Source organism: Acanthochromis polyacanthus, chromosome 3, assembly GCF_021347895.1.
Source record: "Acanthochromis polyacanthus isolate Apoly-LR-REF ecotype Palm Island chromosome 3, KAUST_Apoly_ChrSc, whole genome shotgun sequence".
Taxonomy (NCBI): domain Eukaryota; kingdom Metazoa; phylum Chordata; class Actinopteri; family Pomacentridae; genus Acanthochromis; species Acanthochromis polyacanthus.
The window spans coordinates 9618858-9633622 of NC_067115.1; the positions used below are offsets into that span (position 1 = coordinate 9618858).

Sequence of the window (14765 nt, forward strand, 5' to 3'; positions counted from 1 at the left end):
TATTACAGTTCAATAAATACACATTGACACGCTTAATTTAAATATGGCAGAAATTTGCCTGACAAATGTATATATTAAGGTTAAGAGTCTACAATCGGCAAATCGATTGGCCTCTTGAGTACGGCAACCTCAAACCGCATTAATTTTTTCCGCTTTTTGGCTTATTTTTAACAATAAGCATTTGAATGTATGATAAATACGTGAAAGTAGCAAATTATACAAAGCAAAAAAGAATAAAAATGCCAAAACTGTAGGGAAGTTTAAATTCCGAGCCTACAGTGAGCCACTTAAGGCATCAAAACATCTAGCGGCACAAGGATTTTAAAATAAAAGTTCACTGTTGGTAAATTATACTCTACAATGTTCCAGTTACTGAATGTCGCATAACACTTATTACTCAAAAGCTAAAGCAAGGACACTAACCTGATATTAACAGTAATAAGGGTAAATAAAAACGCAGATACCTATGATGTGCTTTTATTATGAATGTCTTCTGTATGAACTCCCGGGGTAGAGGTGAGAAAACACTGATGGCGGTCACATGTCTGAACAGTGAATCAAATCATTGAAATATAATAATTCAAACGTGCAGGATGAAGGACACGCCGCTGTCTAACTGTGAGAGAGACTTTTTACTGAGAGCCATCGAAGAGAAGAAGGTGAGCAGATCTCTGGATGTCTCAACACAGCCAAAGCTTCATGTTCGAGCAAAGAGTTTGAAATAAAACGTGCAGATGTTGTCACTCAATGTTTTCTGTCCTCCTGCAGCGGCTCGATGGACGGCAGACCTACGACTACAGGAGGATAAAGATCACATTCGGGACCGACTATGGATGCTGCTTCGTGAATCTGGGAAAAACCTAGGTGGACTGTGGGCAATTTTATTTATGTTTTTATTCGCGTCTGTTGCCATTAAATGTCCCACGTGGTTAAAATCTGTTTATATTGTGCTTTGTAGTTGGTATAAACAGACTGAGCAAGAGTGAACACAGGAGTCTCCATGCACTCCCAACATCTGAGGAAATGAACTTCAAGTGGAATACTTTTAATTTTGATGGCGCTGTCCCCACAACACTGAGAAAAATCTGAAGTATTAACATGTTGTGCAGCTAATGTGGCTAACATTTGGGTTAATGGTCTGCCCACAGGTCAGATCTGTGTGGAAACTGTAACACTGAGGGACATTCAGAGTTGAAACTTTAATTCAAACCACTAAACAAGGACTGGGTGGGTTGCAGTGTTTTCATGTTGCCTGTTGTGCTTCAGTTCAGCCTAAACTCAGCTGCTGTTTCCATCAGTTAACTTCTCTCCTGCTCTCTATGCTCATATAATCTGCATTTATTTTGATACAGCTGAATTCATAATAAAGCTGTTCTCATTACCGGTACACATTTTCTGTTTCTGTTGTCTAACAGCAGAATGTATATTAAATAGTGACTGAAATGTAGTCCATTAGGACTACATTAAACTAGCAGTATTTTCAAACTGCAGCTCTGCACCCCTAAAGTACAAACTTTTTAAATATACAACATTGTCTGACAAACTTTGATACTTGAGTTATAACAATAACTGCTGTGAATTTGTTTTATAACTCAGAGAGAAAATTCAAAGCAAAAGAAAGTCCTGGTTTTGCACACTCGTTCACGTCTGTGTCGACTGCTATATGGTCCGCTGTTTTGTTCAGGAGTTATACAGTCATGGAGAAATTAACCATCTTTGTATTATTTTGAGCTGAGAAATTGAAAAGTACATTCTGGAAACATTTGAGAGTAACTTTAATTTGCTGAAAAGCAGCACAATGTGCGACTTTTCAATTTACCCCAAACATGATACAAAGAGAAAAACTCTTATTGCAATTACTTTTACAGATCTTGTACTCGGAATCACATTTTTAAATGAAGTGGTCGTTTTTCCACTGACAGAAATATAAAAATTATGTGTTTTTTGCTGCAGTCTGTATCGAACAGTAATGCAACCTTGTGTCTGGAGAATATCATTTGTAGACTGACGCGTCTCTATAGCAACTCAGCATTTCATTTATTACAGTATGTTTTGATACATTTTTTCTGCTCCAGTGATTTGAATATAACACCTTTGCAGTTTAGCCAATCTTTCAATTAATTATTCATCTGTTAATGATGCAACACAGAGAAAACTTGTGAAACTGGGATCTACCTGTCTAATTCACCTCAGTACACTCATTTACGTATTTGATGCTCTGCAGGGTCATGGCTCAGGTGTCGTGTGAGCTGGTGGCTCCTAAAGAGAACCGACCCAACGAGGGAATCATGTTCTTCAACATTGAACTGTCGCCGATGGCCTCACCGGCATTCGAACAGGGACGGTAAGACAGTGCTCGCGTTTACATCGGACACTTTATGTGTACCTAATTACTTCTGGTAACATGCCATAGCCTAAACCAATCAGCCCTATTTCTGATGGATAACAGAGAAAATTTCAGGCTTTTACCTTTTATTAGTTCATAAGATATTGCTGTTCAATCAGAGCCTGACATTTAATGTGACAAAAGACCTGCTGAAAGTGGGTCAAGGACATTTGAAAATAATTATTTTTCTTATTATTATGACTCAAAGATGGGACTTGTTGTATCAGCTTAATTTTTCTATCATTTCTATTTCAATTTACCTACACAGTGGTCCCTCGCCATATTGTGGTTCACTTTTTGCGATCTCACTGTATCATGGATTTTTAAATTCTATTTAGTATCACAGATTTTTAATTATATCACGAGATTTTGTGGTATATAGGTATTTTATTCATTTATTATTTTAATTTTACAGCAAAAATAATTAAAATAATGTAGCCATCGCTGAGCCGGTTGCTATGACTAAACTCTTGTGCTGCAATGCACCATGGGAGTTTGGGGTATTAGAGGTTTAAACGTCATTATTGTGGTTTATGTTAGTGTTACAGTGTTATTTGGTGTTTGTGTTTTTGTGGTTTAATCAGCCTAGTTAGTTTGATTAAGTGTTGTATTGTCAGTACCGTGAGTGTGAAGTGTGTTTGATGACTTCCTGCCACATTTTCTATTGAGATGTTATGTACGTGTCAAAGTAAGAGTGCAGAAAAGGCAGATGTCTTTTCTCCAGCATTGTTCTTCTGTGCAGCTTGCCAGAACAAAAACTCTATAAAAACCCCTATATACTGCAGAATCCCACGAAATAGCAACAAGTTTGTGATACCAAATGCAGTTTAAAAATCCACAATACAGTGACACTGCGAAAAGTGATGAACCACTGTATAGCAGCATTCAGCATCATGGCTTGTCCGTTCTCACTGTGCAGCACATTAATCTCATCATCATCAGTACTGCACAGCTAGTTCATCATCATAAGTTGTAGTATATTCACTGGTGAGTGCCCATATAGAATTTTATGTGTTGTTAAAATTACGTAAGTTTAGGAGTGCAGAAAGTGTTTAAGAGCACCGAAAGTGTTAATAACAGTGTGGGAAAGGTTTATAAGAGTGTGGGGAGGGTTTATAAAGCTTTAAAATATATATAAACAATAAATAAATATTGTCACTACTTCGTGGATTTTCGTTTATCGCAGAAGGTCTGGAATGTAACCTATGTGATAAGGAATCACTGTAATTACGTTTTCCAATATTGCAGATTCAGAATTATGACATTTCCAGCTTTTGGGGTCAATGGGCATTTTAAATAGCTTTTTGCATCTTGGACAAGTTTTTTAAATATGGAGCTAAAATTTGAGAAATACCTTTATAAATAGCCATATTTTATGCTCTAAAATGTTCAGGCCAATCAGACGTGGTCGGTCAGTAATTGTTTTAAAAATTAGATTATTTTAAATAGAAAGATTCTGTGTTGAACGTGGTGAAATCTGTCACAGAAAAGCTACATTTTTATTATCGAGCAGCTCTAGTTAAGGGACACATTACTGATTTACAGACCGTTGGTGCAGAGAGTGTAAAATACCTGCCTGGTTTTTTCCTCTGCAGACAGTCTGAGCTGTCGGTGAAACTTAACCGACAGCTGGAAAGATGCCTGAGAAACTCCAAATGCATCGATACAGAGTCCCTGTGTGTGGTGTCGGGAAAAACGGTAATGCACACCAACGCACACTTCCAATTTAAACGGAGAGGAATCTTCTCCATTCTGACGACGCTGGTGTGTGTGTGATCAGGTGTGGCAGATCAGAGTGGACGTTCACATGTTGAACAACGACGGGAACCTGATGGACGCCTCCAGCATCGCCGCCATCACCGCTCTGTGCCACTTCAGACGCCCTGACGTCGGCGTCCAGGGAGAGGAAGTCACAGTGGTGAGTCTGCAGCAGCTTATTCTGAGAAAAACCCGTGGATTTTTCTCACATACTGGCTGGACTTTCAACCCTACTCGCTCTTATACTGACTGTAACTTTGCATTTATCTCCTCAGTACAGTCCAGAGGAGAGAGACCCCATCCCTCTGAGCATCTACCACATGCCCATCAGTGTCAGCTTCTCCTTCTTCCAACAAGGGTAAGATGGATTTTCTCGACCAAAAATGAGTGAATTCCATTTTTAGTTTGATAAAGCACGTTTAGGTCAGCATGTGTTGTTTTTACATTTTAGAAATTATGGTTCCTGGAGTCAGTGCAGCTCCACCCGCTATTTTTGTTTTGTTTTTTTTTAGTTTGGAAGTATTATGTATTAATCACAAAACTAAATCAAACACTGAACAAGGTTTTTGAACCAGAGCTAACATCAGCATGTCTAGTAACATACAGGCAACACAGGAGTAATTTACCACAGTAGCAGTCTCGTTAACAGTGAACTACATTTTGTTTCTGTGGGCGTTTTGTGTAATTCTCATGCTGTCATGATCATGAAGCTTTAGATGATGATTGTCATACTAATAATTGTAAATAATAATTTGGGTTTTTGTTAATTTTCAGCCTCATTTTATGGTAGTAGCACTTTTGAACGCCATTTAATTGCCTCCACGGGGTTATTGGACTCTCCTTTTTCATTTCATTTTTAGTTATTGCATCTAAATCCATAATGATAATGCTCGTAGATGCTCTTATTAGAAGTTAAGCACCTTGAAAAAACAGTTCAACCACAGCAGAAGAAGGAGGTGCCAGTGGTGGAAATAGTGGCAGAAACATGACATTTCTGTTAGTGTAACGGAAACAACTGTAACGACCATCCAAAATGATCCCAGTCTGCTCAGACCATTTAGGTGGATCTAGTATCTAGCAGCAGTTATGTGAATATTGTCCATCCTCGTGTTGTGTCTGCAGGACTTACCTGCTGGTGGACCCGTGTGAGCGAGAAGAGCGAGTGATGGACGGATTACTGATGATCGCCATGAACAAACACAGAGAAATCTGCTCCATCCAGTCCAGCGGCGGCATCATGCTGCTCAAAGAGCAGGTGAGAGCACATGTTGTTAGTTATATTTTAGATATTATTAATGTCATTATAGTTACACAGTTTAACCCTCTAAAGCCCAAAACTGACCAGTGGCATGTTATCAGAAACTGTAAAAACTGAGGGAAAAAACAAAACAAAACACTGAATTATCAACAGTCTAGAACTTCTCAGTTGTAACTGAACTTAAAAAAGCTAAGCTTCAGATTAGTTTACGCAACATGTCTCTTTTAAAAGTTTGCCACAAAGTGTTTGCTCTAACTAGAATAAAAAAGTGAAAAATTCCACACTTCTTGGCATAAACGTGAAGCCATTAGTGTCTCATTCTCAGCTGAACTGCAGCCTGTGTTCACACAACAAATGTGGGACAAGTTTCATGTGAAATGCTGCCACAAGTAAAATGCTTGCAACAAACCAGATTCTGTAATAAGCAAAAACAAATCTGCATTACTGGATGCAACCATGAAGTAATTAGTGAATCCGCTGCAACAATGAATCAAATGACAAAACATTCTGTGACTTCTCAGCGTCACAGCCGGCTGTGTGTCCACAGAGCAGATAGAAAACAGAGAAAAAATGTAAATAGTAAAATATTTATAGGATATAGAGATTCCATTTTTAACAGTTTTGTAACACATGTTGATTTCACTATTAAAGAAATACATCCTTGCTTGTGTTGTATCGTCTCTCAGATGTATGCCGCTTTGGATAAAAGCGTCTGCTGAATGAAATAGTAGAATTTTAGTTTTTATTTTTTAATACTTCATGGCATTATAACAGTGTCCTCCCCTAAAAATACATTTCTGGGTTGTTTTCCCTCTTCATGGCTGTTCTCTTTCTTTCTTTCTTTCTTTCTTTGTTACTTTATGTTGCAGAGAGAAATGAGCCCACAGCGAATAAAAATGTGATGGCAACAAAAACTGCCTGGAGTTCAGAGGGTTAAAAATTCCAGGAAAAATAGCAGCTCAGACTCAGTATAACCAAAGTTATTGAATTAGTTATTACAATGAACCTCTCTTTTTTTCTGGGTTTTTAAAGGTGATGAGATGCAGTAAAATTGCGAGCGTCAAAGTGTCTGAAATCACGGAGCTCATCAGTAAAGCGCTGCTGAACGACAAGGCAGCCAGGTGAGCAGCAGAACATCCACAGCACCGCATATGGAGTAGTTTAACCCTCGTTTTATCCTGCGGGTCAAAACTGACCCGGTTTAAAGTTTGAAAATGTGGGGGGGGGAAAAAAAATCTATTTTCACAGTTAAACTTCTGATGTCCACATTTTCAGCATTTTTGGGAAATCTTTGAACATTTTTTGGTGGAAAAAAAGAAATGTTAAAAATGTTCAGAAAAAAAATCAACTAAAATCTGCTGGATTTTGGTTGATTTTTTTCCTGAATGTTCTTAAAGAAAATATTAGAAGTTTTACTGATATATATGTAATCACTTTAGATATTTTTAGGATTTTTTTGGAAGATTTTTACTAATTTTTTGAAAATATTTACAAGATTTTTTTTTGCCAAATTTGGAGGATTTTTTTTTAAATAAAACTTTTAAGGGAAACTTTTAAGGAATTATTGGAATTTTCTGACTGAAAGTCTTGCAAATTTTCAGAAATTTGGGGAATTTTTTTGCTGATTTTTTTAGATTTTTTTTCAGATATGGAAATAATATTTTTAGTGCCCATAAATGAAGACAACAGGAGGGTTAATACTGAAATTAAACGTGCTGCATTTTAAATCCTCCAGGAAAGCAGGTGGGAGGTGTGGTTTTGCTGAGTCGATGCCTCAGGAGCGAATCACGGCTCTGAAAACGGACGAGACTCCCGTGGAGATGAAAGACGTGACGGAAAGTGCCAATGACATCGTCCAGAAAGCCGAAGCCCCGCCTCCGGCGTATCCTGAACTGAGTTATGACAGAGAAAATGTATTCTTTTTTAAAAAAAGTCTGAATTTCAGCTTCCTTAACTGAACACGACAGGGTTTGGTCCCCTGTGGTGCCAGTCCCAGGTGTCGGGCAGGTGGGGCAGCAGAACACCTGGGGACTGGAGGAGGAGGATGATGATGAAGAGGATGACGAGGAGGGCAGTGAAGAGCAGAAGGAGACAGAAACAAAGATGGAAGAGGATCAGCATGAAATGGAAGATAGAGGAGCAGGTTATTTATTTGTTTTTTTTTAAAGTTAATGTAAAATTTATACAGGGAAAGCTGTTTTAAAACATGAATGAACTCAGAATGTATTTACCCTAATAGGAGACGTGGTTGAGATATCAGACAGTGAAGAAGAGGAGGTGGTCATACTTCATCCAGAGATACCAGACAAAGCAAAGTAAGTGCAGGAGATTGTATTGTGTGAGGTGTGCACGCTTTAGAAATGATCATATTCTTGACATTCCTCACTCTCTCTCTCCCAATTTCGTTGTATACCCGTGTACAATGACAATAAAGGCTTTCTATTCTATTCTATTCTCTCAGAATTACAGGCTCTAGTTCTCACCAGCAGAGGGCAGCAACATCCCAGAAAAGGCAGAAAAAGTGATTTCATCTGAGCTCTCTGCAGCACCAGCCTTTCATGACAAACACTGTCCTGCTTTAACCCTCTCAACTCCACACAGTTTGTAGGTGTTTTTCTGGTCCTGTGACATTTTATCTCACCGTGGGCTCTTTTTTTTTTTTTCTTCACTGCAGTATGAAGTCCAGCACGTCTATGGAAACAGGACGTCCATGAAGGAGAAAGGCCCAAAAATGCCTCCTATACAATACCATATGTCAGCTGTTGCCATTTTTTTAATGAGACATGCAGAATAAAGTGATTTTGATGAAATATTATTATTTTGTTATTTTGGACTTGGTTTGATTTGGCTGATCTCCTAAAGAAAACTTACATCATGCATGCTTCCTTAACTGACTGTGGCTTGATGAGTTGTTTTTACAGTTTCTGGCTCCAATAAATTATAGGGTTCGGTGGGTTTAACAATTCTTACCTGCTGAGAATTAGAACGAGGACTCTGTAACTGCGGGATGGAAACAAAATGAGTTCTTGTTAGGCTCAGACACAGATGGTGCTTGCAAATGTACAGAAAATGTGTTTTAGCAGTTATTTAGTTGGTTTTTGCAAGAAAAAAATGAGATCTGTAATGCAAATTGTGAATCCAATTAAAAATGAACATACTTTTTTGTACACTGTGTGTGTGGCGTTTGAACATTTGATATTCCCAAAGGAATAAAACAAGACATCCATTCAAAATTCCAGTTAAGAAAACCAGGATATTATGCTTGGAAGATGGGGATCCTATTCCAAACACTGTGGGGTTGGAACAGATCAGCTTACACTGTGGAAAAGGACACGACTTGTGGGGCGCAAAGGGGATATATTCTGTTAGTGTAGATGTAAACATGCTGTGCACTGGAGGCTGGCAGCAACTGATGCTGGTTTTATATGCAAACAATCGACTATTTACCACGTGTTTGCACAGTACATTATCACCTTCCAATCAGCTTTATACAATGGTAGCAGATCTCAACCTTTACTATGTTTCTGATAAGGTTTCACACTAAATGCAACAACTGTATTCACTCTAACTCAAGCAATAAGGTGCTGCCAACTAATGTACTGTGAACAAGAGAACTCACATTTTCACTCCAGAGTTCTGCTGCAGGTAAGTGAGAAAAGCTCACACCTGGAATCAATCCTGTTTATATAGGCGTTTGAGCTGGCTTCCTCACCAGGCCTGCCTTTCAGGCTGAATCACATAGAAGCTAGTAAAGGTCACAGTTTTATAATATAGAATTAACATGTGATACTAAAGAGCTTACAAAGCCTAATGCATTATATTCCACCATGTTTGGGAAGTGCAACTTATTTAACTTTCTTTTACAAATACAGCGACATTTCCACTATCATCTGATGCTGAAATGTGTGCGTAATGCTCAAGAGAGGAGAAAAAGATTTAGGTTCCACCGAGATTTGAACTCGGATCGCTGGATTCAGAGTCCAGAGTGCTAACCATTACACCATGGAACCTACACTGTTCTGAGGTCGGAGTAGATCGGCCTATATAGTATATATTGCTGCTCGTAGCTCACTATAGTGATAATATGTGATGGGTTAACGTGTTTTATATATACTTGATGAACGTGTGCTGAATACTTATATAGAGCATTATTCTCTCGATTTAAAATATTAAAAATAACGTTTACTTCATAAACGTACGGTTGCACCAAGAGCACCAGAGAAAATTCCTTGTAAGTGTAAAAACCTACTTGGCAATAAAACCGATTGTGATTCTGAATCTGATTGACTTGGTTAACTTACTCATTTGGCCAATTCAACTGTAGGAATTTAGATCGAAAGAAAACGAGTGTTGGCCCGTACGGGGATCGAACCCGCGACCTTGGCGTTATTAGCACCACGCTCTAACCAACTGAGCTAACCGGCCACGTCAAAAGTCCACATCCATATGTGTTAAATAGGAAGGGATGCCATCTCTATATATTCCGCTTCCTTTTTATGCATTCCTTCGTTGGGGAATGATAACGAAAATATAAAACTTCTCTGATCTGTCTCCTGTTAGCAGGGCTGCCAACTTGTGTCTAGACTTTAGAGTGAATTTTGGATTGTGCAGGATGTTGACAGGGGGTCTGGGGGCCCCCAGAAAATTCTGAAAATTATCGATCCTATTTCCTGCATTCTGGTGTAAATTAAGAGTATTTTGCCCTTTTAAAATCTTATTATAGAGATAACATTAAGGGCTAATAATAGCTTAAAAAAGCAGAAAAAAAACTGAGCAAGGGCAGGCAGTATTGAAAATGGTTCATGTAAAATATGGATAAAAGTTCTGTGGCTGGATGAGCACAACACATTTCAGTATTTTCCATAAATATATGGATAATTGAAATAACTCCAGCAACCACTTTGTAACATTTGTCGTGGAGGATTTTAATGCACACACTCAACAGCGTCAAACAGACCACATCAGCCAACTAAACAATAAAAAGTGCTGAAGCACTTTACTTTGAGATTTTTAATACCATAAACTTTTAGGATCACACTTTATCATTTGTTAGGACTTTAATCTAATCCACCAGCAGATTTAGTTTTTGTTGACAAACTTTATTCTTGTTATCGTGGGACTGCAGGATTTAAAATTGTTCCTTCTATTTGGCCTCATGTTTTTTAGTTTTAGTGGAGAAAGTTATTTTTATTGTTGATTAGTCTCTTAAAAACCAAACAATAAATTGGAATAGTCAAGAGGTTTAAATTTCTAAGTTTGTCATATTTTAAATATTACAAAAAATATAAAAATAAAGCATCTTGAGACAATTTGACCTGTAACTGCCGTTATGTAAATAAAATTGAATTTAAATTGTATTTATCTTGTAATGTTGGAGGAATTCAGCTGTATATGTTGGAAAACACATTTTCTTTGTCCATTAATCTGTTGTTTTCTGCAATAATTCATTTCTTGTTTTGGTTTATAAAATGCCAAGCCCAAATATATTCAGTTTACGGTCATAAAAACCAAAAAGATTTACGCTCATGATGCAGGAATCAGGCAGTTTTTCACTTTTTATCTTAGTTTAGTCAGAAAGATAGTTGATAATGCCTGGATTGTTCCAGCTTGTGAGCCGTAAAAGGTCTTAATCTTTGGGGCCGAGTGTCAAAAAACATTTAGAAACCAACATCAACAAAACACTCAAAGATTTGAACGTCATGAAAGGGAAATCCAACTTTTGTATAACAATGTCTAATTAAAGGACATTTATTTCCAACATAAATGTGTGATATTCATCCTCTGGAGCTTCTCTTCACATCGTCTTCCACCTGGACTGGTTTGGTCGGGAGCATGTGCAACAAACATTTGAAAAACTACACTTTAACATGAATGACACTGAAGTTTAAACTCTACATAAACGAGCCTGAGTCTGGATGTGCTGCTCTGTCATTAACTCCTAAGTTTAGGGAAAGTTCAAACAAAAGAGGACAGTTCAGATAAGACTTGAGAATGAGCTTATTCTGAACAAACATCTCAGACTTTCTGAGCTTCAGCACCTCTAGCAAGATATTTTAACAACAAGCAACTCAAGAGATCCAGAAGTTGGAGAGAGTTAGCTTTAGCTGAGCCAAAGAACATGTGGGACGCTAACCTAGCAAACATTTCAGACTTTTCTATGTGAATTCTGAGAAATAATTTCCTATTTAATGACAGAGCTACACATCTGAACTCAGTCTCATTAAAACAGACTCTAATTCAGTGTCATCCATCCATATTAAAGTGCAGTTACCCAAAATGTTTGTTGTATGAGCTCCAACAAAACCTGTCCAGGTAGGAGGCCACTTTGACAAACAGGAAGTGAAAGATTCCAAGCAGATTTATAGAAGGGGGAACCGTAAGTGTGGTCGAGTATAGAGGGGTGTTTTGTGGGGTTTTAAGGCTGATAATTATTATTACTGAGACTTACTGGAGGAGATATTCATTTGCAGTAAATGAAAGTATTTAAAATCTTGGAGTTGATGGCATTTTTTCATGCCAAAGGCTATACTATGATGTTTTCTCAGAGACATACTTTGCTACTCTGTTTGTTCTGGCCCTGGGTGGCTGCTCTCCTCCTCTGTCATTTTCTGGATTGTACTCAGCTGCATGCCTTCCTCCACCTGGCCTCCGTTGACTCGTCCCGCCTGCCGTGTCTAGAGCTGAAGCTGGATTCGATCAGACCAAAGTACAGTCCAATTACGATGCCAGCTGCCTCTAAAAAGGCTCCTTCATCTGGCGTCACTTCTTCTGAGGTGAAACTAGTGATGAGATGAAGCTTCGGCTCAGTCCCAAACCGCCCCCTACACACTCCCCCTCCACTACCGAGTGTCACTCCAAAAGAAGTCACACTCGCAGCTGTGGAGGGCACTTTAATTGAAGGGGGCGGGTATAAATGGGAATGGGAATGGGAATGGGACGCCCTGTCGCCTCACCGGAAAACGGAAGACGTCATCGCCATGGTAACACAAAGATGCCTACTGTGCATGGCTGTAGCGCTGTGGCACAGGTTGCAAGTAACAAGGATCGCTGCTGCTTCCAGACAATGAAAGCGTCTTCGTTTGTTAGCACTGTGCACCAGGTCATCCACAGGGTTGCCGGTGAAATTAAGGCAAAGATGGGTGCCATGATCTCCTTGCCCTCGGCAGATGAGCTGGCAAATATTCCAAGTGGTTTCTGACAGCTGGGACAAAGTCCAGTGTTTGGCAGGGTCGCTGGCGCTCTGGACGGATGCCACATCCGCATTAAACCACCGGGAAATGTGCACCAAGGAGACTACCTGAAATACAAACTGTTCTACTCCATCCACCTGCAAGCAGTTTGTGACGCCACGGGGAGATTCCTGGACATATTTGTGGGCTATCCAGGGTCTGTCCATGATGCCAGGGTGCTTAGGAATACCCCAATCTACACCCAGGCACTGTATCCCCCCTCTGGCTTCTGCCTGCTGGCAGATGGTGGCTATCCCTGTCTTGAAACCCCAATTGCCATTATCACCCCTTACAAGATGCCCCTACATGGACGAGTCCAGGAGCGTTACAACCGCCACCACTCCAGGGCTCGTTCTGTAGTGGAGCAAGCGTTTGGGGTGATGAAGGCAAGATGGAGGGCCTCATTTTTTAAAGCTTTGGAGGTCAGCCCTGCCTTTGCTCCGGACATAGTGGCGTGTTGTGCATTTCTGCACAACCTCTGCCTCACCACTAATGACCGAGTAGAGCTGGAGGACAACGTCATCCCCGATGGTGAGGTCCATGGCCAGCAACACCCACCAGGAGGCCAAGAGACAATGGCTGTCTCATCAGAGACAGGATGGCTGCTGTTCTGTCCACCCCTGTCGTCCTCCCACAGCACCTGCAGGAGCATGATTACCTTTAAACCCCCCCCTTTGCGTTTTCATTGAGAAAATAAAATTTGTGTTGACATAATGACTCGTGCAAACAACTGTTTATTTAAAAAAACTGCTGGTCAACATAGAAAATCTGAACATAACTAGGCCTCTACAAACATTGGGCAACTTAAACTTCAAGTCAAACAAGAAAACATAAATCCAGGAGGGTGGCGCTACATCTTCTCCACCATCTTCTCAAAAGCTGTGATGAACCTCTCATTCTGTGCTGTTATTTCTGCGTGCCGCCACTCCTCCTTCTCTGTCTCTTGTCGCAGAAACTCCATAACGGAGTTGGATTTTCTCTTGTGAGAGGAGGGAGGCGCTGGCGCAGATGACGGAGCGGGTGAGGGTGCAGGTGGAGGTGAGGGTGAGGGTCCGGGTGAGGGTGCGGGTGAAGTGGCAGATGAAGGAGCAGGTGAGGGGCCGGACAATGAAGACATTGGGCTGGGGGAGATGATTGTGACAGGGGAAGGACAGGGGCTGTGAGACGTCGAGGGTGCCTGGTCATCTGCATTACCGAGGGGTGGGGGGAGTATGGTTGGGTCCGCCAAGCTGGATGCAATCAGCACAGGTGGAGAAATCGAGGGTCATGACCCCAAGGCCTCGTGAAGATCTAAATAATAGGGCCAGGTACTGGCCGTCTCCTCTCCTTGGTCAGTACCTGACCCTGTCGATGGCTTTCTCAGTTCCTGGTGATAATTATGATAAATTATGGAATTCTTAGGCCTTATTCACCAACATCAGTCTCAGGTCACAAAAACATTTATTCACCTTATATTTCTTTTTCAAATTTTCCCACTTTTTGGAGGCTTGTTTGGGTGTAACCTTCCCCTCCAGGCCCATCTCCTTGATCAAAAACCTGACACACTAAAGTAATGAGGGGAAAAGGTTTGCTTTCACAATGACACAAAGTTAATGACACACATGAACTACCTACCACCATGCCTCCTTTGCAGCATTTCTCTTCTTTGTAAAGAGGGAATCATGTGCTGTGCGGAGCCACACCAGTTGTTTTGTTTTCTCCACCGTCCCTGTAAAAGCAGACAATCAGCAGGCAATAATGTAGGGGCTACATTCTGTTTCAAATAATTTGAAGTCATCCCACATGTTATCCAATCCTATTATCTGGCATTTCAAATACAACAAATGAATGAACAAATGAATTCTGTCAGTTGTGTTCAAATTTTAAGGTGTCAGGGGGTGCACAAGTAAATCAAATGTCAGCAGACAAGAAGATTTGTTTCATTTGTTTTATCTTTTTACACCACTCTTTTTGTGATGTTCTGTCAGTGTGAAAAAGGCGTGGGAGAAATAATGGATGCATGTGGAACTTACATCCATATGTTGTTTCCTCCTTCATTTCGACGTTGCACTTCCTGAAAAAGTTGTCGAGAGTGAGCATCGATGCAGTCTCGTTATTTAAGGGCTGAACAGTCCACTCCCCCTCCGCACTATGC

The 14765-nt window shown here is 40.0% G+C and overlaps 1 protein-coding gene and 2 non-coding genes across 5 annotated transcripts; 1 reads left to right on the plus strand and 2 right to left on the minus strand.

Moving 5' to 3' along the window:
* Window positions 1-497: 497 nt before the first annotated feature.
* Window positions 498-8569, plus strand: exosc9 (exosome component 9). 3 transcript variants are annotated; one of them, XM_051946086.1, is made up of 12 exons: window positions 498-659; window positions 769-860; window positions 2222-2344; window positions 3982-4084; window positions 4167-4304; window positions 4420-4502; window positions 5267-5399; window positions 6435-6523; window positions 7138-7284; window positions 7370-7545; window positions 7642-7717; window positions 7864-8569. In XM_051946086.1, the coding sequence occupies exons 1-12, from the start codon at window positions 594-596 to the stop codon at window positions 7925-7927; spliced, it is 1290 nt and encodes a 429-aa protein (XP_051802046.1). In that variant the 5' UTR covers window positions 498-593; the 3' UTR covers window positions 7928-8569. The 3 variants fall into 3 exon arrangements, with proteins under 3 accessions (XP_051802046.1, XP_022055135.2, XP_022055134.2); XM_022199443.2 differs by lacking the exons at window positions 498-659; window positions 769-860 and having other exon boundaries at window positions 2131-2344; window positions 7872-8569; XM_022199442.2 differs by lacking the exons at window positions 498-659; window positions 769-860 and having other exon boundaries at window positions 2133-2344; window positions 8077-8569.
* A 771-nt stretch (window positions 8570-9340) lies between these two features.
* Window positions 9341-9412, minus strand: trnaq-cug (transfer RNA glutamine (anticodon CUG)). The gene has a single exon. It is a non-coding gene; the product is annotated as a tRNA-Gln (tRNA).
* A 341-nt stretch (window positions 9413-9753) lies between these two features.
* trnai-aau (transfer RNA isoleucine (anticodon AAU)) lies at window positions 9754-9827 on the minus strand. Its single transcript has one exon. It is a non-coding gene; the product is annotated as a tRNA-Ile (tRNA).
* Window positions 9828-14765: the final 4938 nt, after the last annotated feature.